Source organism: Neovison vison, chromosome 1, assembly GCF_020171115.1.
Source record: "Neovison vison isolate M4711 chromosome 1, ASM_NN_V1, whole genome shotgun sequence".
Taxonomy (NCBI): domain Eukaryota; kingdom Metazoa; phylum Chordata; class Mammalia; order Carnivora; family Mustelidae; genus Neogale; species Neogale vison.
The window spans coordinates 113,663,071-113,690,546 of record NC_058091.1 but is presented as its reverse complement, the minus strand read 5'-3'; the positions used below and the strand labels follow the sequence as shown (position 1 = coordinate 113,690,546).

The 27,476-nt window shown below is 32.3% G+C and overlaps 1 protein-coding gene across 50 annotated transcripts in view; it reads right to left on the bottom strand.

The window, feature by feature from the left end:
* Positions 1-27,476, bottom strand: part of RIMS1 (regulating synaptic membrane exocytosis 1) — a 498,418-nt gene that overhangs the window by 146,783 nt on the left and 324,159 nt on the right. For all 50 annotated transcript variants that reach the window (XM_044254066.1, XM_044254261.1, XM_044254144.1 and 47 more), the window contains 10 exons: positions 20,822-20,889; positions 19,743-19,853; positions 17,188-17,287; positions 12,833-12,956; positions 9,480-9,526; positions 7,265-7,377; positions 5,240-5,370; positions 4,481-4,652; positions 4,203-4,356; positions 3,091-3,162 (listed from right to left, as the gene is read on the bottom strand). In XM_044254066.1, coding sequence (XP_044110001.1) covers positions 3,091-3,162; positions 4,203-4,356; positions 4,481-4,652; positions 5,240-5,370; positions 7,265-7,377; positions 9,480-9,526; positions 12,833-12,956; positions 17,188-17,287; positions 19,743-19,853; positions 20,822-20,889 — 1,092 coding nt within the window. The remainder of the gene's footprint in view (positions 1-3,090; positions 3,163-4,202; positions 4,357-4,480; positions 4,653-5,239; positions 5,371-7,264; positions 7,378-9,479; positions 9,527-12,832; positions 12,957-17,187; positions 17,288-19,742; positions 19,854-20,821; positions 20,890-27,476) is intronic.

Below are 27,476 nucleotides of genomic sequence, written 5' to 3'. Positions count from 1 at the left end.
TTATGAGTGACAATTCAAAATGACAATATCATGATCAGAGATGCCCAACAATTCTGTCATTCTAAGAACTTCAGTATAATGACCAAATAATGTAACCATAAATGTTATAATTTATAATTTCATATACTTCATTCTATAACAAAAATCATAGCAATTAAGCTGTTATTTTGAATTCCACATAGGAAAGTGTCTTTGTCATTGTTCAGGTGTATAAACTGTAATATTAAATTTAGAAAGAAACCAAGTAAATTTACATACAGTAAATTTATTTCACAGCTCATTATAAAAAATCATGGTTTTTTTAACGATAATTAATGCAAGGTCTCAATTACCATTTGTTGTCACTTTATAAGTTCAATCATACAATAATTATGGAAGGTCAGGATTGAATTGGGAGCACCATTTCAAGATTTCAATGAGAATTCAAGGTATATAAATGACACTTTCATATTTGATATAATTAACTATTAAGAAATAACTTAGAGAATTTAGATATCTTACTGTTAGAAGGGTATAACTGATTTTTCCCATGGGTTCTTTGTATTTACATAGAGAGTGATATCTAGAGAGTGATATCTTTTTTTTATCTTATTCTAATTCGTATACATAGGTTTTTGATACCTTTCAAAAGAATTTGGTTCTCTTTGTATTATGCTTAATTTACTGCTTACAACACATATTCTTTACCTTCAGAAAAAGGGGGAAGGAAATTGCTATCTTATGCTCATTTCAATGTTTTGGTTAACTCAAAGTTAGAGTGTGTTTATCTGTTAGTTTTTTCATTTTCTGAATTTGTAGTAATGCTCAGAACGATTGGGGTTACCACCACATGTTTTGCCCATATAAGGGCAATCTGCATATGGTTATTTTTATTCTTCTTTTATTTTTTTAAAAAGATTTTATTTATTTATTTATTTGACAGAGAGAGAGAGATCACAAGTAGGCAGAGAAGTAGGCAGAGAAGCAGGTGGAGGGGGAGGGGGAAGCATGTTCCCTGCTGAGCAGAGAGCCTGATGTGGTGCTCAATCCCAGGATCCTGAGATCATGACCTAAACCAAAGGCAGAGGCTTTAACCCACTGAGCCACCCAGGCACCCCTGATTTGTTATATTCTTTTAAGAGTCCTGCCTCATTACTTTTTAAATGCTAAATAAAAATGAATATTACTTGAAATGAAAATTTAGGCACTGCTTCCATATGGTAAAAGATTACATATATTTATAAAAATCATAATATTGTTTATTTCAGTACAGAATATAAACATTTTTAAAACTCAGTGTTTTTTAGTGGTATCCAAAGATGAATAATTCCAATTGTAGTGGATCCTGTAACTCCCCTTTTGGCCTCTATCTGTGTGATCTCTCAGGAAAATGACAGGAAACTTAACATTTTAGTAATTCAGTATTTATTCAATTGGCCATTTATTCTTTCATCCATTTGCTCTTGCCTCATCATTAAAAAATGTGAAACTCTGGGTGACTAAAAGTGGAGAACCACACACAGAAGTAAATTCTGTTTAGATGAGTTGGTAATGACCACATTAAGATTAATGGCCGCGATTCTTGTTAGAAAGGCTTGATGACTTTCCTACCATGATTCATCTGATTCCTATTTAAATATGTCAGTGGATTTAATGTACAATCACTCTTCCACTTTCAATTAAAAAAAAAAACAAATATTCTGTTGAATGTCATATTAAAGTTTCTGTGGAGAATGCGTCTAATTATTATGATACTTTAAAAAACAAACAAAACAAAATATGAAATTTAATCCACTAATACTTAAAACTCTTGCAGTCTGATATCAGAGTATTATCTAAGAATACAGATATGAACAGCACTAGGTTTATTGTTTTTAAGAATATTTACTAATGTCATACAGTGATTAAATACAATATTTTCTCTGAATTATATAGGAAGCAAATAAACCTAATTTTAGAGAACTCTCCATAATTTCTCCTAATTTTAAAGAAGTTGTTATTTATCTCTTCGAATTGTGAATTTAGTCACTAGTGTGGAATCTGTCCACTGACTTTCCCAAAATCACTGCCCTCAAATTAAGTGCATCTCCAGCTGAAAAATCACATAAATTAAGGGGTCATATATCATTAATGTCCTAAAGAAATGCCTTTAATAACTCATATTAATATGTTCCAAGATTGTCTCTTTACTTCTTATTTTAAATTTCCTTATTTCTTAGAATATGGGCTGCCATAGCAAGCACTGATATTTCCTTACATTTTACTTTTTTCTAGTAAGTCAAGGAAATAGCACAGGATTAGTACCAGGAAAATAAGTCTTTACTACTTGGTTTTACTCACTTTCTGACAAGAGTCAGATGAGAAACATAGATTTGAATCACACAAGCCACAAAAATTTTACTAACTGGACAGTGACAAAAAGATGTTAACTTAAGGTGGTGGGTATTATAGAGGGCACAGCTTGCATGGAGCACTGGGTGTGGTGAAAAAATAATGAATACTGTTTTTCTGAAAATAAATAAATTGGGGAAAAAAAAAACGAATACTGAATCTTTCTAAAGCATTTCCTTACTTCAATACGTACATACACATTCTAGGTATAATAAGTGGTAAACACATCACAAAAGCATTAAAAGGTAAGCCATGCCACATGCAATTTTAAACCCTGCCATGCACCTTTCTCAGTATATTCCATGGAAGGCTACATTATTTTCAGAAACAGAGGAAGGAAAAATCATAGGCATATAATATAAAACATAGAAGAATGAAATTTTTATTTGAGAAAATGAACCACATCCTTTCAAAATGAAATTTGTATTTATGCTTATGCTTGGAGTATTGTGAAAGAATGATTTCAACCTGGCTAGCCATCTTAGCTTCTAAGAAAGAACCTGGCTGAATTAAATATGTGGGACTCTTAATGAATAGTTACTAGTCCATTTTATTAAACTTTCTTAATAATTTGGAACACAAGTCACCATGGAATAAAAGAATACTGATTTCTCTGTGCTACGAATCTCCAGCTCAGTATCCCAAGTCAGTCTGGAAATTGACAGTGAACACAAGCATGAGAAGCACAGTGAAGCAGGGCCATGCTCTTCACCCACGCACCTGGAGGAACTACTCCAATACCATCATCAACCTCATAATCTGAGATGTCACTATCACTGATTCGCTGAGATCCTGCACAACAGTAAGGCAAACAGATACCTCTGTGTCTTATTGGTTTATGAAATGTAAAGGACATGGTCAAAGAAATTTTTTAAAGGCTAATGACGTTACTACTAAGTACATTTGGGACAAGAATAACACAAAGCAAATGCTGAGCTGATTAAAAAAAAAAAAAAGTTTGTTCTCCAAAGATAACATTTTCTCAGTATTTGCTCTGTTTAATCACTTAAATTTTCATATTTTCTTTAATTAATGTATTATACACATATACTATATATATAAAAGCCTACAGTGAAGTGTATACAGTTTTCCTGCCCAATTCGGTGCCCTCCTCCACTGTTCAGGGAGGGTGGGAGGATGGGGGAAGGGTGAAAGACTTTCTTGGCTGGAAATCTATTGAGCTCATATTATTAAAAAGGACATCATGGCCCTGGACAAAATATTTATGTTTATTCTTCAAAATTAGCCATTATACTGCATTAAACATTAACCTTGAGAAAATGAGTGATCAGAGAGGTACTAACATGAAATATTCAATCATTAGAGCAAAACAATTTGGTTCTAGATTACCAAAATGTAGTTCCCAAGTTTCAGATGATTTATTAGTCATAACTCAAAATTTAATGGACACATGCAGAAAAGAATACTCTTTTTCCCTAATCGCCAGATGAGTAACAACAAACATACTTTACAATATTTGTTTAAAAATGTTTCTTATGAATAATAATACTACAAATACTCAGCAACTACAAAGTTATCAAGAACCTTATATGTAGCAACTCATTAATAATAAAAACAACTCAATGGGTATTGGGCAAAGAATGGTAATTCAGAGTTTTTAAACTTTCAGCTCTGGAACCACTTACTATACCATACATACATTTCATTAGGGAAATACAGAAAATAGTTTTGCCAAGTCTCTTTAAAGAGATAAATAATTTTCCAATATTTTGATCTCTAATAAACATTTGAAAAATATTTGGAATATCAATCTCTAATTGGATCATTGCAACATAACTAATTCTGGTTAACTAAAAATAAATTTAACCTACTTTGAAGTTTTTTGCTAGAGGTTTCTCCATGAATGTGTCGCCTTGGCATGAAAGGTGATGGCTGAGGCAGAGGTAGTGAAGATTCATCATGTGTCTGAAGTTTATACCAATGGGGCTCATCATCTAAAAGTGCTGTCTCCAATTCTATGAGGATCTGAAAGGGCAGTTCTTAAATTAAATCAAGTGTCTTGACCAAAGCAAATTTTAAAGCAACTGTAATTAGTACATATCACAGAAACTTCAATAAGCATTTGGCTAATCTGTACAGCATACGTCACCTCTCCAAGAAATTCACTCTCTTCTTCTTGTACTCTTGGTTGATCCCACACAGTTATTTCTAACATCCGTTCTCTAAAATCTCTACGATGTACATGTGAATAGACAAATGTTTGATTCCATTTGGGTTCTAGGACTTTCTTTACTGTTTTGGTCCTTCTTTTGCTTTTATCACTGAAAAATAAGTATGTCTTGTAAATGAAACAGCAAAATGAAGTATCTGCTGCCATCTACTGTAGTGACATGTAGTACTGCTACTGGGATTTTGTTTTTTTTATACTATTTTTAATCCACAACTTTTAACCTGTCTAAAAAGACTCTAGAGTTGAACACTATTCTAATTTTAACTATAATGTAAGCGATAGTTATGATAATAGGTATATATACACAAAGGTACATTCTAAATGATGTATAGCTATCTAAGGCGAATAGGTGTATAAACAAGGTAATGAAAAAATTTTAAACTGGTAACATTATTTTTTAAAACATATATAAAGCTTGAGGGATTTTTTTTTTCAGGGAGAACATAGTTTATTCCCTTACAGAGAATGATTTGTTATATTTTAAAACAGTATCACAGGTGTGCATATGCATATGTTCAAACTCATCAAAATATACACATTAATTATGTGCAATTTTTTGTATAACAATTTTACCTTGATAAGGCTTTAAAACTAAATAAAACTATATCCCAGGAGATGGTATTGTACTTTTTATATTACTAAGAATTTTTGCATATTTTTTCTGAAATTATTCACTACCTTCTATCTGGAAGAAAATACATTTTCACATAGGGATTCCTGGGACGCCCATCTACTCTAGTCGGTAAATCTGTTGCTTGAAGAACATTTACAATCAGCTGGTGTCCCACTTTATCATACCACAACTTCACCTAAGATCAATGAAGAAAGGAATTATTGGTAAAATCATGAAGTATTACAATTCTTAAAAAAATACTAAAACCATTTTTGAAGAACTTTTAAATTACAACTATAAATATTATTTCTGAAAAGAATTCCAAATTGAAAGCATAACCACTTATGACTTGACTTTTGTCTTTATGTATTTTAAACATGACTTACAATGGGCAAGCCTATAGTGTTATACTCTCTCATATCAGGTTATGAAAATAAAACTGATGTAAATTTTATAAAAAAGGAAGAAGGGAATATTAAAATAATTATCCTTGTCTTTAAGTGCTAAGTGCCAGTATTTGGTGATTATAAATGACTTAATGATTATGGTGTAGCTAAATACATTTTGTAGTACCATATGTGTTGAAATGAGGTTTAATGAATAAGCAATTTACACAAGTGATTTGGTAGCAGTCAGGAAACATATTTACTGTGGGCCTCATTTACACCAGGTACTGCTGTTTTCTGTTTTTGCTTTTTCCCCTCATTTAATTTTTATAATTAACCTATAATAGAAAAGGGGAAAAGAACAAGGAAGGCAGGAAAGGGGCATTATATACCTTTGACAAAGTGAAGGCCAAATAATGATATTTCTACTAAGATTCCATAATAGTTTGAATAAAGAAAAATGGGAAAACCGCACACTAAAATATCAGCAAACTCCTAAAAACCAGAACTTCAGCAGTCAATATAGTATTTGTGCTGGCAGTGATCAATGTTAAGATTACTATTTTTTTAATTTAGAAGTTAGTTTTATGGTTGAGTAAGAACTATGAGCAAAAGTTATCTAAAGGGAATACACTGAACATATTTAAAAGTTATTATAAAAAAATAAACTAATTTAACATGACTGGTCTTTCACAGTATAGGGCAGATTAAAGATTCAAACCTGAATCCATATGAATCCATATCTCTGTTCTCAATTAATAACAGAGATGTGTTTTTCATAAAACCAAAACAGATTTTTATCCCTCCTAAAATACTGGTGGAATATATGAGAGATTCACACACACACACACGGGGCAGTGCAGATAAAATAAACAGAAAGGACTATAAAAAGGTATTTAATTTACTAAAAATAGAAGTTAAAACCAGGAATGGTTTTAAAAATAACAGTAAGCTTACAGTTACCTTCTTTGTTTAATTAAATGCCAAGAGGAAAGTAGCAAGAACAGACTATAGAAACCCACATGTTACCAAAGGAGAAAAAGTAAACTATTTAGAGAATAGTTTAAAGCAAGGTTTCTTTTATTTATGAATATAAATGTCCCGTCTTCTACTGCATAATCTGCATAGATGTGGCATTTTGTAATGGTTTGCCATAGTTTCTTTACTCTGGCTTTCTCCACATCATATATTAAGCAACAGTAAGAAAAACTATAGTTTTTTGGATTGATACCAGAAATGAAGTATTTCACCAAATAACTCAAGAAGTTAAAACAGGTATTTTTAAAAGAATTTTTTTCAGGTTCCAGGCTCATAAGGGTGTTAAGTGAGTGGAACATGACCTTCAGAGCTGATCATGTTGAACCAACTACCTACCTTAGAAACTTTTATACAGCACACAAAACATAATGGGTGTTTTATCTACTTATGTTGTCATTTATCATTGATTGTTTACAACACCTGGGTACATTGCAGGCACTCAACAAATATTTTCAAATAAATATATAAATAAAGACTCATCTAAATTTAATAAATACATGCAAAAATTGGAAATAGACTACAGTGTTAAATATAAGACATATATCTGAAGGACAGACTTCAAATTTGGGGGGACATTTAAAGGACAAATATCCCTTCATTTTTAAGGACAGAGTCAGAACAGTGAGCAAAGACTAGTGGTCTCCAACATGTGTGAAAAATACATACAGAAAGTTGTCCTGGCAAGACTTGTGGGGCATCTTTTAGGGCTCCAGGACTTGTTGGAGAAATAACAGAAATGGAAGGCCTTTCCATCTTCTGAGATTCAAAGGAACTTGAACCTAAAATGAGAAAAAAATTAAGTAATTTTTAGTGACCCATTTATAATAAGTATGCAAGAATATTTTTATGAAATGTTAAATGCACCTGTTATTTGTATAAAACTATAATTCAATACCATCAATAAGAGTAGAATCTACTTTTAATTGGATAGTCACAGAAAATTATCACACGGTCTTCTTTGGTTAATTGCCTATTTTAAAGGATTTAAAAGATGTAATTAAATTTTATATTTATTTGCTCCAATGTAATATTGGTTTTATATATTTCTGGGGGGCATTTGTATAGTTTAGATTCTGGCATAACCTCCCATGTAGGTAAAGGCTTCATGCTTTAGTGATAAGAAAGATGATACCTGTTATTTTAATTATCTTGGCTAAAGTATCATCTATTATGAACTGTCCTTGCTGAAATTAAAATGAATGCACATATAATTTATGAGCCACATCTAAGCCTAGAATTCATTCCTTTTAAAATAGATTTACCATCTATCTTAGTTTTTTTTTTTTTAAAGATGTGTTTATTTACTTTGAGAAAGAGTGTGTGTAGGAGCTGGGGGAGAAGCAGAGGGAGAGGGAGAAAATCTCCAGCAGACTCCCCACTGAGTGGGGAGCCCAACATGGAGCTTGACTCATGACCCTGAGATCATGACCTGAGCCAAAACCAAGAGTAAGACAATTAACCTACGGAACAACCTATGCAACCCCTTGCCCCCATCTATCTCAGTTCTGATCTTAAAAATGAATCTCTTGAATGGCTGAGAACGCTGTCTCCAGTGATTCTCCACAAGAGATCTACTTCACCTTCACACCGAGTATGATCCACACACTTTTTCCTATACACACAAATTAAGTCTAAGTTAAGCCACATACCATCACTCGGTGCTCGCCAAAGCCTTCAAGATAGAATTCTATAAAATTCTTTGTTACTATGTTTCTCTTTTCAAATATCCTTAGAATAATTTTTTTCTTGGGTCCTAGTACAAGAATACTGTTGCTTCTAATAATCAATTTGTTTGTAATATTATAACAGTTTATTTTTAAATAGTATCAGCTATAAATTATGCAACAGGTCCCATTTCCCTCTTTGTATTAGTTATCAGAAAGCTCAAATCCAAATATGAGCTCATCTCCAGCAGGTATGCATACTGGTCTGCATTTGATATGCAGATCCTTGTCTATCCAATTCACATACTTTCTACCTCCTTATAACTAACTATGAACACTTGTTTTCCTCCCAAATCACTTGTATTTTATATCTCCATAAATGGGTTACATAAGAACGCTTGCTCATCAAGCCCAAGGTATTGTGAAGTTAATGCCAATCCGTTGCAGAGTAAATATCTGCATCACTTTCACCTCCTTACCTGTCTAGACTTCACTGCACACATTGTCATCTTCCATCACCTGGAATGCATTTAATGGCTATGTAGATAATGCAACCCTCGAGCCTCACTGTCTCCTGACTCTCTTATGCCCACAGAACTTCACCTCTACTCCACCCACTCATTTCCATGACCCTACCAGACAGTTTAATATTTTTTATTATTTTTATTTTTTAAAATTCTGTTATTATTATTTTAATTTAAATTTTAGGTGGTTAACATCAGTGCATTACTGGTTTCTGGAGTAGAATTCAGTGATTCATCACTTACATACAATACCAGTGTTTATATTATGCTGCTTTTAAAATATCTATTAATGTGCTCATTTCCTAACTAGAAAGTCTAGCTCAGCCTAATTACCAAACAGAATGAATAATCCGGTACCACAATACATTTTTACCTACAGCAAACATAGCTAGTACTGGTTTATTAATCGAGCTCTATGAGGATCCTGTTATGATGCAGAGGGTACTGCCAGTTAATATTTTTGGATAGCCATAAAAAAAATAAAAATCTTAAAGAAATCTTAAAAGAAAAATCTTAAAGTAGAACTTTGGGTTTTCAATGATTGTCACAGTTGCCACCTTCAGACATCATTGAAGATAACCTTAATATTCTAATACCAATTCATTTATATCAAATAACTAAAGCAAATGATAAATCTTTATTCTTCAATTTCATTCAGTACATATGATAACAACAAATAAATCTTATACTCACTGGACTCCAGTGGAGGATGGGAGCTCTCAGGAATCCGTGGAATGTCACTAAAAGAAATAGGGTATGGTGAAAATCCCATTAGCTAAATTACCCTGCCTGAGGCAATCACAACCACATTTTATTTCAGTGGTGTGAACAATCCTTTTGGGTCTTTACAGGTGGGAATGGACAGGAGTCACTATCAAGGCAATTACTAATGTGCATAGATGTCAAATACCACACACACATGCACACACACACAAACTGTAGTAAAAATAAGTTTTTATATATTTAACAGCAAAACACTTCAACATGACAACAATCAGACTAATATTGTGGCTAAAATGACCACAATATTTTTACTACCAAAACAGCAAGTTTTGGAAATAAAAAAATGTTAAAGGTAATATTTTATTTCAATTCTAGAAAATCAAAATGACACATATTTTACAAATCAGTAATATGTTTTACAAACACATCTGAAAGAGTTTACTGAATGAAAGGGATGAAAACATTTCTTGATAATAAAATAATATGGTGAATATCATGGGCAAAGTTAATAAAATAAAAAGGATGAGCTGCTTTGGAAATTAAAAATGGTTCAAGCTTGCAACAAAAAAGCTAAAATATTTTATATATGTGAATACATAATTCATATACACATATATAACCCTATATAGAGATTTATATCTCTATACTGAAGTTAGCTAAATATATGGCCATTTGCTGTATGATTAGAAAGTGACTTGTGAGAACACCCATTCCTGTCACACTCACAAATTACTCTGAATAAATGTTTACTATAACCTCAGCTTAATCCATTATCCACTGTGACCTTAAGCACCCTGACCAGCTTGGTTTGGGAAGTGTACTACAAAGAACTACTTTACCTCTGGTTTTTCAAAGATAGTTTAATATCAGTTTAAGGAGATTAATAATATGCAAGTATTAATATGACATATTAAAGCGGACTGGAGTTAGCTAGGACTGACAGAATTATTAGAATAATGTTAGAGTATTATTTAAGAATTTCTAACCACTTACCTGTGACCTAACTTCACTCTGACTTTTCTTTGTACTTTTTGGGGGGGAACACAAATAAAAACAAGTTTATTTTCCTGACTTCTCATTTTCACTTGTCTTGTGCAAAGTAATTTTCATACCTATAGTATTATACTTCTTACAAAGATAATACATCCTGTGTTGTGTATTTTATGAATACATTTTATTACAAACTTTTGAACAACTAATGTTTTATATAAAGCATTTCATATGATAATTAAGAAACTAATCTTCAATAACTAAGACCCAAGAAACCAACTGTTTATCTTCTGTTACCTTATTCTAAATTCATGTAGGCAAATAAAAGTATATTTTTAAGAAAATCTAGAAAGAATAATTTTTTAGATAGAACAACTTTTTAAACCAGCCTCGAAGTCAATTATGGAAATTAGAATTTGGAACTCTAAAACCAGGCACAAGCTTTGGATTTTATATGTCTGTGAAAGAAAGATGGAGAAGTTGTAAAAAAACACTTAAAGGTGATTTTGAATCAAATTTATTAATATTAATTACCTCAGTAATATTTTTAAGCATAAATTTATATGTTTACAAACAAGACTTCTTAATTAGTTCTACTCACTCTACTCATAAGTTAGATAATAGAATAGCTCTGATACCAATTATAAGCACAAGTGCCAAGACATTTGGTAGGTTGGTAAAATTGATCAATACTGCAGATGGCTGATGTTTCTTAGACCATGCTGATCAATGTGCACATAGGTTATATTTGGAATGATTTATGAAATTACTATGCCACTAAACTATGAATAAATATTGCTTTCTGCTTTAAGTTAGTCACAGAACTATATTAAACATAATTATTAAGTATAGCTAGAATTGTTCTTCTAGGAGTCTAATAATTTCTCTATTAACTGGAAGGTTGATATCAGATTTGATTTTTATTTAAATATAATCTTTGCATTCCATATTTCTTTGAATTCCATAATCCACGACAATTTAGGATTTGGCTATGCAGATTATTACCTTTTAAATTATTTTCATACAAAAGTAAAAATAATGAAATTGTTATTCCAGTCCTCTTTAATTGTCTGTTAATTTTTTTAAAGTTACCATGAATCAATATTTTAGCTGATTACTTTTAAACCTCTACATATCTGCAAGTATTTGGCAATGTGTACAATGCTTGATTTTAATTTATTTTTATACTTTGATTCATTTTCCAATTTACTTACCTCTTTTCCAGCCTCATATTTACCTCAGCACTAGAACACATGTCATGTAAAACTAGAATAAATTATATAGTGTTGCTATTTTTAAAAAATCTGCATGGAAATGTACAATACTTTTGCAAATGTCTTCAATGTTTACTATTAATAATCACCACTTAAAATTGTTTATAATCTTGCTTTTATTTTAGAATTTATATATTCTTTGAAATATATGATAATACAGTTTCAGTCCTTTGAAAATTAGGATAACTATATTTTCTTGTATGTTTTGCATTGACATATATACATGAGGACAACAAAAATTTAAGGCTACTACTTTTTCAACATAAAAAGTCTTGAACTAATGGCTCTACAATATTTTAGAGAATAAGGGAAAGAGGGAATTATTTCCAAAAATATATTTAAACATCAAGCCAACTATAATGAGACAATTTTAAATGCCTTCCAAAAAATGACAGCCTGGCAAAAAGAATATTTGGACTTTGTGGACTATTCAGGAAAAGCTAATGATGTGGGGAACTTTATGTACAAATATAAAAAATATCCCATTGGCTGTAGATAATTATGCTAAAAATTGAAGTTTAAAAAAATATTATGCCAATTATTATGACCAACTAAAAACTTAAAATATTTCACACTTGCTTGATTCTAAATAAAAATTGGCACTACCCATGGGTAAAAATATAGAAAAAAATATTCTATTCTCAGTAAAATAATAAAAAGTTCATGTAGATATGAAACAATTACTATTTTAAATACCATAAAAAGACAAGTTAGTGACTGTCTTTAAGGAAATACTACTCATTAAGTAAGAGTTACTAAAAATAAACAGTTTTGTCATTAAAAGAGAATAATTTTAGTTTATAGTTCACTTCTGAAAAAAAGTATCGAGATTTTTTGATATTACAAGTGTTAAATGTGGAGCTTCTAAAATGTAGTGAAGAAAATTCAGCATTCAAGTTTAAAAAATTAAGAAATTTTAAAAATCTAAAATGTATGCCCATAATTGAAAAAAAAACTATCCATGTTAACATGTACTGTATGAATGTATAAACTTCTTTTTAAAACCCTGCTAATACATGTAATTTACTAAACTTAAGAAGTAAGTTTTTTTAGCCTTACCCAATAGGCCTTGAAACAATAATTTCAACTTGAGGTTCTGATTTTGATTCTAAAATAATGTTGTAAACTTCTTCATTTGTAGCTCCCGGCAGGGGTTTACCATTCCATTCTAGAACTTCATCCCCTTGAATTTAAAAAAAAGGGTATTTTTTTACCTTATATATTCTCTTTCTTTTTTTCTTATCTTTTCTCTTTTTTTAACAAAGAAATGCAAAACATATACAAATAGTTTAATTGTCTAGACCCTGCTCTCAAAAGCAAATTGACTGACATATAATGTCAGCTAAATGGTTCTTCTAAACACTTTTCTCTTTTCTTCTTTCTTTCTTTCTTTTTTTTTTTCCTTTTTTCTTTCCTCCATAGAATATTACTGGTCACAGGAAACAGTACATTACAAAACTACCTTTATCTTTTGAAATATACCAGAAATAATATAAAAAATAATCTCATGCTATGGGATGGAATTAGCACAGCCTATTTGGAAACATTAAAAAATAATAATTAGCAGCATGTCCTCCATATAATAAATGCAGGCGGTTCTATATGTGAAAGATTCTTATTGAACTCTGTATAAATCCTGCTTTGGTTTTGGTTGAAATAGCAATTAACATTTATTAGCATGAATTTTCCAATTATGAGTCATGCTTCATTGTCTTTACCAGACACACAACAGAATAAAAATGCATGAAAGGATTTGAGTTCATACCCATAGGGCAACGCAGGTAGCTATGGCAAAGTTACAAAGCAAGCAGATGTAGAACTGTTGCATGACAGTTAACCCACTTCCAGATGTTCATAACACACACATTCTATACATATTATATATTGTGAGCATTAAAATAAAATGAAGAAATATTTTATAATAATAAAAACTATAGTACTCATTAATTAGTTAAATATTCTAAGATTGATCAAGGAGAATAATATGATGTTAAAATACATGAGCTAATACTTATTTTTGATATTTTAATTAGACATGTCACCATAGATCATTTGGGAAAAATTATTTATTTTCATGAATATTTAGAGCAGTTTTAGATCCTAAATGGTTCTCTGCACAGTACCCATCAATTCACAATGGTAGACTCTACCAAAACTTAAGGATACTTTGAGGTGTCTTAATTTGTTTTGTTTCTGCTCATTTTTTTATTCTCAGTGCCTGTAACATTTCAGTAGGTAAGGAAATGTAGGTTGAACTAATGAATCAATATGACCGTTATACATATGAAGCTAATTGTAAGCATGAAAACTTTGTTTTTAGGTCCATCTGTGAAAGGAAGTAGAAAAAAATTGTTTTGCTAGAACTATTTTAAAGTATTTTTTCCCAAATGCTGGCTTACTCAAAAATTTAAAAAAAAATTTTTTTTTAAGCATATATGATGCTGCTTTGGTTTGTAAGAGTATGCTTAGTATCAACAGTTAAATGACATCTAATAGTTTGTCCTAAGAAGTTATCCAGCAAGGTTTTTTAAATAGGCAATGAATATATTTCATTTTTTAAAAAGAAATAAAATATAATTATAAATTTAAAATATATTCAGTCATTTAAATTTGACTGAGAAAAGAAATAAAGTTTACATCATGTGACTATATATATGTATGTGTGTGTGTGTATACGAAAAAATATTTTCTGAAACAGTACTTACCCTGATATCCCTTATTTTATCATGTTCTATCTCAATTTTTTTAAAAAATGGATACAAACCATTAAATTAATGTAACTACCCGGTAATGAGCTGCAGTCAACATTTTGCAAAAGCAATGAATTATAAAATTCTCCTCTTTATAGACAGCAACCTGGAAGCATAACTTTTAACACCATATTAACTTAATACATGCATTTCTTTACAAATCAATACCTCCTAAACTAGAAGGTGGGTGGGTTTTTTTTAAACAATATTTATTTTTATGTGGATAATCTCTTTAGGCAGAGACGTAGAATATGATGATGGAAAGATGAAAAGGAGATTTCCTCTGTCCTTACATTTTGTGGGGGAGAAACAGAGGAATGATTATCTTTACTAAAATGTCATATGCAATGATAGGAGTAATAGAAGTAGAAGGTAAGAGCTAGGAAGATAGTAATTAGTTACTGTTCCAGGGGAGGTATCAGGAAACACTTTAGAATTAAGGCAACTTTAGATGCATTTTGAAGGATGGAAAGGACTTCAACACGCAGAGCACAGAACAGAGAAGGAGCCAGGTAGACAATAGGCATGGACCAGGTCTCAGAGATGGGCAGCTTGCCAAGGACATGTAGGCAGACTGCCTTGGCAGAAGGTAAGGTGAATGGATTAATGGCTGGATAGCAGAGAACAGAACTACAGAGCTTTGACTTAAGCAGATGAACAGGGGGAGACAGTGAAAGGCTTTAATAAGGAGCATGTCAGTGTCAACTTTGTGCTTTTGATGATTAAACAAATTGTGGCACAGTGCATGGATTTAAGGGAAAGAAGCAGTACAGAAAGTTAAGGCAAGATTAAAGCAACAATGCAAATGTGGAGCAAAGGTCACACTAATAAACACAGCATTGCATAGGCCAATGGTGCTTATATGCAAACAGAAGGAAAACCATCCCTAAATGACAATGTATATCAAACAGAATATATGACTTAATTTATTAAAATACTTTTTTCAAATGCATCAATTGCTTGAAGTGAAAAGTCCACTTGTATGTTTTATACTTATTTAAGCTGAGCTTTAGCATTTAGATTTAAGTTTCTCAGGCTCTACGCACACTAAGGGTTATTTACATAGAAAAAAAAACCCTTTACTGACTCTCTTACATAATCTTTAATTAAAATACAATGACAAAATCAAAAGCTATATGTTTATGATATGATTTGCAAATTCAGATTTCTTCTTCTTTTTTTTTTTTTTTTAAAGATTGTATTTATTATTTGACAGAGAGAGACACAGCTAGAGAGGGAACACAAGCAGGGGGAGTGGGAGAGGGAGAAGCAGGCTTCCTGCCAAGCCCGGAACCCAATATGGGGCTTGATCCCAGGGGTCTGGGATCATGACCTGAGCCAAAGGGAGACGCTGAATGACTGAGCCACTCAGGAACCTCAACAAATTCAAATTTCTATAGTAAAATTAGAGCATTACATTGATTTAAGGGATTTATACATTTTTTAAAGGGATTTTCACTTTCTAAGGCTGATTTTTCAGTCTTTGAACAAGCAAAGACTCAGTTTATTGACATAGTCACAGCTGATTGAGTTATTTTCTAACTAGTTTCATAACTAGTCCCTAATAGTAAACAACAGTGCACTGTACCTCTATACATCTTCAAAGCCATATGTACTGCAGATGGATAAAACTCTCTGATTTGATTTTTCTCCCTATACAACACCTGCATAGGAAGTCTCAATCAAAGAAAAAACCTAAATGATTTTGAACTGATAGCCTGGTAATTGATTACAACAAAAATGTCTTTAACATTTATAAAACACTTTTCTAAAAGTCTCGGTTATTACAGTCTTAAGGTATAAAAATTGAAATCAGCCTAGAAATGTTCTCTTTCTGTGTGTTATGGGTTACTAATCCTCAATTCTACAGTTTAGCTTGTTCTGTTTTCACTGTAATTGTCTTTCAAATGCATAAGCAGACACGCCAACCCAAAGGTTTCTACTAAACTGTGAAGTAAACCAGAAAAAAAAAGTTAATATGATTTTAACTAAAATGAAGAATAAACAATTTAACCAAAATAGATTTTAAAGTATGTTGCTATTGAATATGGTATATCCGAATATATTAAATGATTTTATTAGATCACGTTAAGGTTACAGAGCAACAGGAGGTAAATTTCCAAATACCAAGAATTAGCACACCTGCATGAGTACAATACACACCACAATTAAATTAACAAATATTTTATTACATCATCTGTTTAAGAAATGTGATGATGGTTGTATTTTACTAAAAACTACTACTGCAAGTGTTTTGGGACCACTGTGAAAACCTTTAGCAATTCTAATAGTTTAAGATATAAACTAAGGAATTAAGTAGTGATATTATTTTTTCTACAAGAATAAATTGCTTTGGATTTTTGTAGCAACATTATGCAGTCATCTACAAAAACTAGGAATCCTACAGCATTTGTATCTATTTTTAAACAAATAAAATTTAAAAAAAGATTCCTAAACTTACTCTCTCCAAACTGCTGATGTATCTCCAAACTGATGTATCATTGCCTATTACTGCAATCAGTAAATACTCACATCAGGACAAAAGTCTTTATTCATGCACTAAAATTAGTTATTTAATTGATTCATATGTAACTTACCCCAAATTGAAAACCACCAATTCATGCAAGGAGTACAGACTGTTTAAATGTTAAAAAGAAAGTTTACCTGCTCTTAAGTGTCCAACTACATCTGCAAGGCTACCCTTCTTTACTTTGGTGATGAAGGCACCAAGGCGTCCTAAGTCAGTCATTTTTCCTCCAACAACCTGGATAATAATAAACTTATAAGTGCCCAAAACTCCTATCAGAACACAAGTTTATTACTTTGAGGAATTACTCTTACAGTCTTTTACAATGTATTTAGGATTGAGTGTAGGTGTATTAATAAACTGAAACATATTTTTTTATAATTTTTAAAAATTTTAAATAAATATACAGTGTATTATTAGCCCCAGGGGTACAGGTCTATGAATCGTCAGGTTTACAGACTTCACAGCAATCACCAGAGCGCATGAAACATATTTTTGATTAAACAAGTGGCAGTATGTTTGTTTGTTGTTTGTTTTGAGTTTTTTGTTGTTGTTGTTGTTGTTTTGTTTTTTTCTAGGTAGCCCCCCAACACAGGGCTTTAACTCATGGTCCTGAGATCAAGACCTGAGCTGAGATCAAGAGTCAGACATTTGGAGTGCCTGGGTGGCTCAGATGGTTAAGCAGCTGCCTTGGGCTTAAGCTGTGACCCCAAGGTCCTGGGATCAGTCCTAGAACAAGCTGTGGCAGGTTCCCTCTTCTCCTCCACCTGGTCTTGTTCTCTCTCTCTCTCTCTCAAATAAATAAATAAAATCTTAAAAAAAAAAGAAAAGACATTTAACCAACTGAGCTGTCCAGGCACCCCATGGAGTGGCAGTGTAGTTTTAAAAAGAAAACTCCTCATTATATTTGAGATGACCATAGGTCCTATCGAAGTTCATATACTAATTACTTATATTGACCTAACAATGCAGGGGGACCATGAGTAACGTATATTCTTAAAAGAGAAGTGCCAGGTCTTCCCTACTTACTGTGTGACACAGTTTACATTAGGGTTCACTTTCCTTTATCTTCAAAATTCATACCTACCATTTGAATTACACATGATGCTGCATTGTTACATCAGTTATCTCTTGTGTATAACATTAGTAGAATACAGGTCTAAGACATAAAGACTATGGATTCAAACCAAGAATAGGCTACTTTGGGGAAGCAATTTACTATAGTACAATGAGTAATAGCCTAAGTTTATCCCTGCTACAACCATCTGACTGACTTTATCCGAAATATATATGTATTTTAATCTAACTCATGAAGTCTGAGTTATATCACTGAATATTTAACACTTTCATGTGGCTTTTTCATTGTAACTAAAATTAAATACATCTGAAAGTTTCTAAGTTTAATTTCTCCTAATGCAGTTGCTAAGTATATGTAATTAAAAGTGCAAGGCATATTCTCATAGCTTGAGGCTGATCCATAATTCTTTAGGACATGCCCATTAGTGGAGGTGATCAGAATTATCTCACAGCAAGAAAAATTAATGGCAACAACCAATAAGGTGATATTATAATTTTTTATTTTTTATTGACATATAATGTATTATTGGCCCCAGGGATACAGGTCTGTGAATTGCCAGGTTTACACACTTCACAGCACTCACCATAGCACATACCCTCCCCCAATGTCCATAACCCCACCACCCTCTCCCTACCGCCACCCCCGGCAACCCTCAGTTAATAAGGTGATATTATTAAGTGCATTAACTGAAGAGAGGTTTTAGTTAGATTAACAGTCAATAGTTTTGAAGAGGTCAAACTATCACACAATTATAATACAATAGCATGGAAAATAATTTTTTTTTAAAGATTTTATTTATTTGAGAGAGAGAGAGAGCAAGCATGAAAGGAGCAAGGGGCAGAGGGAGAAGCCGGCTCCCTGATGAGCAGAGGACCTGATGTGGGACTTGATCCTGGGACTCCAGGATCATGACCTGAGCCGAAGGCAGTTGCTTAATAACCAACTGAGCCTCCCAGGTGCCCGCTTGGTAAATAATTTTAAAGCCCATCTTTGAATGCTTTCTCTAAGTTTCTGAATGCAAACAAAACCATGTGATTTAACATACACATGCACACAAACATAGTAAAATAAAACATGTATGTGTATTTTTTTTCCTATAATAAAACATAATCTTTTGTAATTAATTAGTTTTTCATTATATCTGTTGGAAGTCAGTTAATAGTTTTAAAAGATACATTTTACTCTCTTGGTATTACCATAAATTCTATTGTACTTAGGAAACAATCTCTTTAATGATGTTTTATGTTGCTTGTCAAGTTACAATAAAATTATGCAGTTCACATAATCTAACTTTACTACCATTCTTTAAAACCTTTTTAATGTAAAAATTGTCTTTGAACTTTATACTCATATAAAAATTCTTTATTTTCCTCCTTCTTATGGCAGTTTCCTAACACATCTGTATGCCATATTAATACAATGATTTTAAAATATTAACCTAGATAAAAACACTAAATCTACCATAAGATATCAATATATAAACAAATATATTCACTAGGAGGACTGTATTCTAGAGAAGAGAGGAAGATATTTAAAATCATTGTCAGAAACTTTGTTGAACACAGCCCACACTGTGCTCCAGCTTTAAGAAACACTTTAAACCAGCATACTTACCTTCAGACCCAGTAATGCACCTGATTCTTTGGGCATGGTTGTTCTCTTGTTAAGAATAACACGTCCAATTAATCTGTCCCCCTCTTTAGATGGTTGCCACGTTACAGGATGCTATTAAAACATAAACAGAGTTTAAAAAAGATAAGTTGTTTTCCTTCCTATAAACACATAATCATTGGTTGTAGCATGATGTGATTTCCTCAGTTAAAGGCACTCTTGAGGGAATTCTTTATTTTGGTGGGTTCTACCCTAGGCTTAGAACAATTTGCATTGACAGCTACATTTTATTTGTGGTAGACTCTTAAACTAAATAGTTCAAAAAGTTGTCAGCAACTTAGTAAATCTCTCGACGACTGCTCTGAAATAAACTGAAATTTCAAATGTATCTGCTAGGGGCGCCTGGGTGGCTCAGTGGATTAAGCTGCTGCCTTCGGCTCAGATCATGGTCTCAGTGTCCTGGGATCCAGCTCCGCATCGGGCTCTCTGATCAGCAGGGAGCCTGCTTCCCCTTCTCTCTCTGCCTGACTCTCTGCCTACATGTGATCTCTCTCTGTCAAATAAATAAATAAAATCTTTTAAATAAATAAATAAATAGGGACGCCTGGGTGGCTCAGTTGGTTGGACGACTGCCTTCGGCTCAGGGCCTGATCCTGGAGTCCCGGGATCGAGTCCCACATCAGGCTCCCAGCTCCATGGGGAGTCTGCTTCGCTCTCTGACCTTCTCCTCGCTCATGCTCTCACTGTCTCTCTCTCTCAAATAAATAAATAAAATCTTTTAAAAAATAAATAAATAAATAAATAAATAAATAAATAAAATATTTCTGCTAATAGAAAGAAAACTGAATCTGTATCTTGAATTGTTAATGTTGATACCTTTAACCAAATAATATCTCATTTATATATACTCATCATTTAATAATTGTTTTCTATTTCTCTTCTAAACTGCACTGCCTTAAATTAAATAAACATTTTCTCTCTTATAACTGAGTAAGATTGCCATCTATCATACATCGAACATAGGACAATACACAGCACATTTTGTCCCTAAGCTCCAAACTTTTGCTTTCCAGAAAGCTTACCGAACTAATAGGTGATGTTTCCCGGCTATGCCACGTGGCAGGATCCAACCAGTAATAATCCAAATCACCTGCACCACAGGAAAAAATGAAAAGTGCAATGATTTAAAGTGGAAAATGCATCATTGTAAGTATGACTTCTTCAGTCTATAAAGTAAAGGGTTATAAATATCATAATCTTGACTGTGCACATCCCAGAATGATACACCCTTGCATTGCAAAGGCCGTGACCTGAATCCTTGCAATGAATGTGTGTTACACATGCACTGAATACTATATACTACTTTTTATTCTCATAAATCAGTCTAGAAACACACATAAAAAAGAAGAGCTGGATTAACCTACTCAACCTTCCCTCAAAAGACGAACCATTCCAAGGCAAAGCCTGCCATCTAGTGATGCTGGTAAAAAATGTATTCACTGAACTGAAATAAATATAAAAACAATGTCTCTCTTTTTCCTCTTCTGTATCATATCCTTTCAAAATCAGTCTCTGGTCTCTATCCTCTTCCCTTAACAGCTGACAATAGGGCATACATTTTTAGCACAGTGTTGAATAAATTAAGTACCATGAATAACTTTTAGCAATAGTACCATACAACAAACAAAAAATTCAATTTTATTAAAGCCATAAAAAAGACTTTAAAAACTTTAAAAATCCTAATTTCATAAGCATGAATTTATGAACCATTAATTTTGATTTTTGTGGCTTAGAAATAAAATACTACAGAAAGCACCTGAGGAAAAAAAGAAAAAAAATAATGGAAAGCCACAGTGCTTTGCGTTTAGTTTTTGCATAGGAGAAAGGCCAGCATGGGTCAATGTGAGAATAAATGATCTTTTACATTTTAAATACTAAATAGATCAATGAAAATTTTTCTCCTGATGGATCTTTAAAGAGAAAAATATTAAGAAAGTGAGTCAGGCATGCCCACTAAGTGAGCTATCTAGCTACGTGTTGGAAAAAATGCATTTGGGTGGTATCTGTGAAGGTCATAAGCAAAGAATTGTATATAGATGAAAGGCATGGCTGATACAGGCACTATAAAAGAAATATGATAGGAAATATAAAAATGTTTAAAATCTACAGGCATAAAAAATCCATGCACCTAAGTTTCTTAGTAATTGCTTCTCTTTTCCTTTCAGGTAGTATCTTAGAAGGAGATTGTTATATATAGTGCAATAAATACTAAAATGTTCTTCAAATATGTCATGGACATGAAAGTATATTCTGGAAAGTTTTGAATATTAGAAACTGCATTAGCAGAAACTATATTCTGTTTCTGTTTCTGTTTCAGACACAGTCTCTACCCCTTTCAAAATCACATACTTTATAATGTACGGCTTGATGTCGAAGACTATATATTTCTACTCTTCTTCTGGGTCATCTCACTTAATGGAACATAAGGAAAGTAGTAAAAGAACAGGTTTTTTTTTTCCCCCTTTTATTTTTACTGTTTGAAAAACTTTACTTTTTAATTAATGTTTTTTTCTTTGAATATAGCTGACAGGTAATGTTAACATTAGGTTTACACATATAACATAGTGATTAACTTCTCTATACATTGTGCTAAGCTCACCACTAGTGTCACTACCACCAGTTACCATACAACACTACTATATTATTGATTATAACCCCTATGCTGTACCTCTTATTCCCATGACTTATTCATTCCATAACTGGAATCCTCTATCTCCCACTCCACTTCACCCATTTTGCCCATCCCCTGCCCACATACTTATTTTTAAAAAGTTGCTTTGTCCTTACTATTATGACACTGTTCCTCTTGAAAGAAAAACTATGTAGCATAAAATAAAACTGTTAAGTACTTTTAAGTAGTAACTACAAATTTCATTCAAAAGATTAAAATAATTCATAAAGCTTTTCCCCTAAAATTTCATATATGTAGGAGTAAGAAAGTCTGATGACTTTTTAAATGCTGACTCATTCTGAAATACTGTGACAGATTAATAGAATCTGGGATTTGTGGGGCTTTAAAGAAGAAAATTAGTCATTAAGTTGATAGCTGAACGGCTCTGAGAAGTCTTTGAGATTAAAAAAAAAAAATGACAAAATCCATCCCATTTTAAAGATTTCAAGGGAAGTTTTTTGTATTCTTCAATAACTTAGCTCTTAAAAACGGAACTTCTTATTGGGATCATTCTCTGGTTCATGTACCAATTCCTTGTATGGTGGGGTTCAACCCTGTGTTTCACTCCCCTTGTCCTAAATAAATCCAGTTATACATATCTGATGAATATCCTCTGTGCAAAAAGTGCTCCTTATATACAAAGGACCAAAAGCTGATGTTTCTGGTACATTTTGGTGATGATACCGAGCACACTTTATTATAAAAACAATGCTTTCAAACAATGGTATCCTACCATCTATAAGCTTTGTATCATAATGATCTCAAATGGAGAGTCTAATTTAAATGGTTTAAGATGGAATAATTTTGTTCATGTATAGTATTGTTGATATCTACTAAAAATTGCTACTTAAATGTAAATTAAGAGGGGGTTCAATATTTTAAAAATACAATAATATTTGTACGTATTTTAGTATACAATTACACTTCCTTCACATTCTGAACAGTTCCTAATAGTTTTCTTACCACAAATTTCATTATCATCTATTAAAATCTAGTATTTTTGCTTAAAGACTTATGAAAAATAAATTCTAAAATCTAAATATGTATTTTTAAACTTATTTTTCTTCTTTCCATGTAATCACTAAATTTTAAAGATATTATTGACTTGTAAAGCCCTGTAATTTATCTTTATAATTCACATTTCTCTATTATTAATGGACTAAGCAACACTCAACAAAACTTTCTTCTAAAATATTCAGAATCTAGTATTTCATTAATATAAATCATTTTCCTTGATTTTTTCTAATAGGTAATTAAAGGAATTGATTTCCAAGCAGCATGGCTACAAAATGATAAATTCAGGGTATTTTCTTATGGACTGAACACAAAACCATTTTGGTTCTAATATTCAATATAACTATAAAAAAACAAATTTACTATTAGCATTAACTTAGATCCAGGGAATATATCAGATATCTGAGTCTACTGAAATGGCTCAAGTTCATAAACAGTCAAAGTTCAATGAAGTTTTGTAATTTTGAGTATTATTTTTTGTTAAGACTTTGAAAATAGACATTTATCCTATCCCTTATGAAAAAGTAGTTAATTAAACTTAATGAACAAGCACACAACATTCACTGAATGAATAAAAGTCAGCTAAAGGACCCCTGGGCCTTTTGTAAAGAGAACTAGCTTTTCCTAACCGAGGTCATGGTGACTAGAGAATGTAACAATGTATAAACATGCACCTCTATGATTTAAAATTTTGTATCCTGTGATATTTAATGTCAAAGCACAATGGATTCCAATAAGACCAAAGTCACTGGAACAAAAATGCTTTCTAAATCATACAGACGCATGACTGTGTGTATGTTAAAACCATAAAGAGAAAACCATAATTCTGATTTCACACAATAAATATCTAACAATACATGATAATTACACTTGACCAAGTGGAATGGGTATCTAATGTGTAGGTAGTAAAGGAAAGGTTATCCACACCAAAGCATTTATGTATTAGACAATTTGAACTTCTTTTCCATTTGCAGAAGAAATATACCGCAGATTTCTAACCTTATTGTAATGACTGGTGATAAAAGATGGGACTGAAACGGATTCCAAGATTGACTCACAGTAACTGTGCGCAATTCCAAATACATATCCGTAAGTGTGTTACTTGTCATCTCGAAGAAAACTATTCTTCCTATATAGTACAGATTGTTGGTATCCAAAGAAATTATAAAACTCATAGACCAAAAATCAGTAGAATCATCTTTACCAGAGGTTTTCTATACCTCTTAAACTGTTTCCCTCTTTTATTTCTGTTTATCCTCTATAGTAGGATGTATGTTGGGACTAAGCAAAATTAAATAAATCCTCATATATTTGATTATAGCATAGCACATAAACAAAATACTCAGTTTGTTGAAAAGACATTCATGTTGAATAGACATGCATGCGCACACAAAAAAACCAATTCAAGTTCTAAGTAGTTTTTAATTTGAGAGAAGGGAGGGTGTTTTTTACACTGAGCACCATGGTCAACACACATGAGTTAGTAAGTATTGCTTTGGTTAAAATGTGATTAAAAACTTTATACATTTTAACTCATTTTAATATTTTACAAGGGCTTTCTTTTCATAGATAAGAATTAAAATCCAAAGTCTAAGAACTGAGAAAAGAAGTCTTAACTTCTGATTAATATGATAAAAATACCATTTTGAAATAACTTCCTCTTATTTTAGAAGTTTATTTAAGATAGTCCCATGCCTACAAAGGTCAAGTGTGTCTGCTCCCACCCCTAAATTAAAAATTATAGTGGCGCTAACTTTGAAATAAGCCATAATTTGCTATACAGTACAGCGAAGTCCCAGAAAGCCTGATTTTACTTAAGTTAAATTAGCAGTCAGGAATAAGAAACAAATATTATTTGACAGGTCTTAGAATCCAGGCATTAAAATAAAGTGGGAAGCTATACTTGCTAAATTTAATCATGAATCATATAATCAGTGAAATATTAAAGTCCATAAATAACTATAAATACTATGGGAATGCAAAATCAATAAATTATCATTCACTACTGAATTACTATCTGTCTAAGTCCCTAGAATAGGGAAAACATTATCCCTCAAACACTTCTTGGTGATTTCATTCAATATATACACTAATGTTCATTCCATAAGTTGACAGCATATGCTGCATAATTAAGGAATTTGTGTCCCTTGAGGCATGGTTAAGGACATCTCCAAATCAGTAGTCTTCAGCAAGAACCCCTTCAAAAGTTCTAAGTGTTATAAATTCCAAATTCTGGTTTTGATTGAGAATACACACAAACACAAGGTGCCACTTGATGGAAGAATTACAATATATTCAGCCCGTAGGGATTCACTTGAGTGGCTGTTCTCTAAATGCTTGTTAGAAATTTGACTTTCAAAATTCCCCTTTGTTAGCAATGTGCTCTGCTTCTACGAGAGAACCACCAACACCACTCTCTCTTGGGGTATATAAGTTTGATGGTTCAAGTAAATGCATCCACTAGGATTTATTAAGTTAATGAGGTGCCAAGGACGTTTGTATTCAGAAATTGCTGATACTCAATAGAACCTCCAGAGCTGAACTACCTCCAAAGAAAGTTGTAAGGGCCTGTGATGCCATCTCTGTTTAATACTGTTAGGGCTTGGTAGCTGATCTAGAATTTCATGAACATATTTGGTAGAGCTAGTTCTTTTCTGGCTATTATATGTCCTTTTTGGTGAATGTGAGTGCTGATGGAACACCAACCCTATGACCACACAATTCTATAAAGCAGTGATGTGGAATCAAAATCAATCTGACTGACCTCTGAGCTCAGGCGTTCAGATAATCCCTCAATGTCACAGGAAACTCCCACAGTATTCCCTTGCTCTTGCAAGAGTAGTCTGAGATAAAGCACATGAGATGCTTTACAAACTGTAGAGTGCCACAGAAATGTAAGTTGTCATTACAGTGTAAATATATATACTGAAAAGTATTTCCAGTAATAATACTGATAAGCACCTCTGTCAGTTCTAATGCCAGGTAAAAATTAAGGAATTGCTACCACAGTTTACTTATTTGAAAATTTGAATAATCAGAGAACCTCACTCTATTTTAATTCCCCTATTAATAACTTTATATTATATCTGAAACTAATAATTATGTTTTCCCTATAAAAAATAAAAGCTAGCTTTTGTATAAAAAGAGCATTTTACTTGACATTAGAGATTTGTGACTCTATCCCTAACTCTGCCATATTCTTGATAAATCTCTATAAACCTTGTCCTCCTCTATAAAAGGGGGTTAATGCCACTTTCTTGCAAAAGTTTCATGAGGATTAAATGAGATATGCCAGCTTTTTAAATTCTAAAGGACTTCAGAAACAGAGTTTATTTTATAACTACACAACTGAAATGAAGAATATGATATCATAGGGGCACCTGGGTGGCTCAGTGGGTTAAGCCTCTGCCTTCGACTCAGGTCATGATCATAGGGTCCTGGGATCGAGTTCTGCATCGGGCTCTCGCTCAGAGGGGAGCCTGCTTCTCTCTCTCTCTACCTGCCTCTCTGCCTACCTGTGATCTCTCTCTTTCTCTCTCTCTCTCTCTGTCAAATAAATAAATAAATAAAATCTTTATAAAAAATATGAAATCATAGGTGTTAGAGATCACATTAATCGTTAATTAGCTATCATAACTAAAATATACGTAGTATCAGTAATCTCTGCAAAGTATGCTCTGAAATGGGCTTAGAAAAATGTTAAAGTCACTTTGTCTATAGAAATTATTAATTGGCCTGGTGTAAAACCGATGCTCAAGTGTTCAGAATGAATGAGTATTTCTTTAATCCCAATTGCTAAAGGATGAGGGAAAGGGCCATCACATATAAAAAAAGTAACATACATCTTCCTGTTAATTTTCATAAAGCCAAGGGGAGCCTAAGGTAATGAGAAAATGGTTGTATTTATAGTATAGTCAGATGATCTATACATTAGTATCTAGATTAACCCCAACTAAAAATACCTGGACTGTGAAATAATTTTATCAGAATGC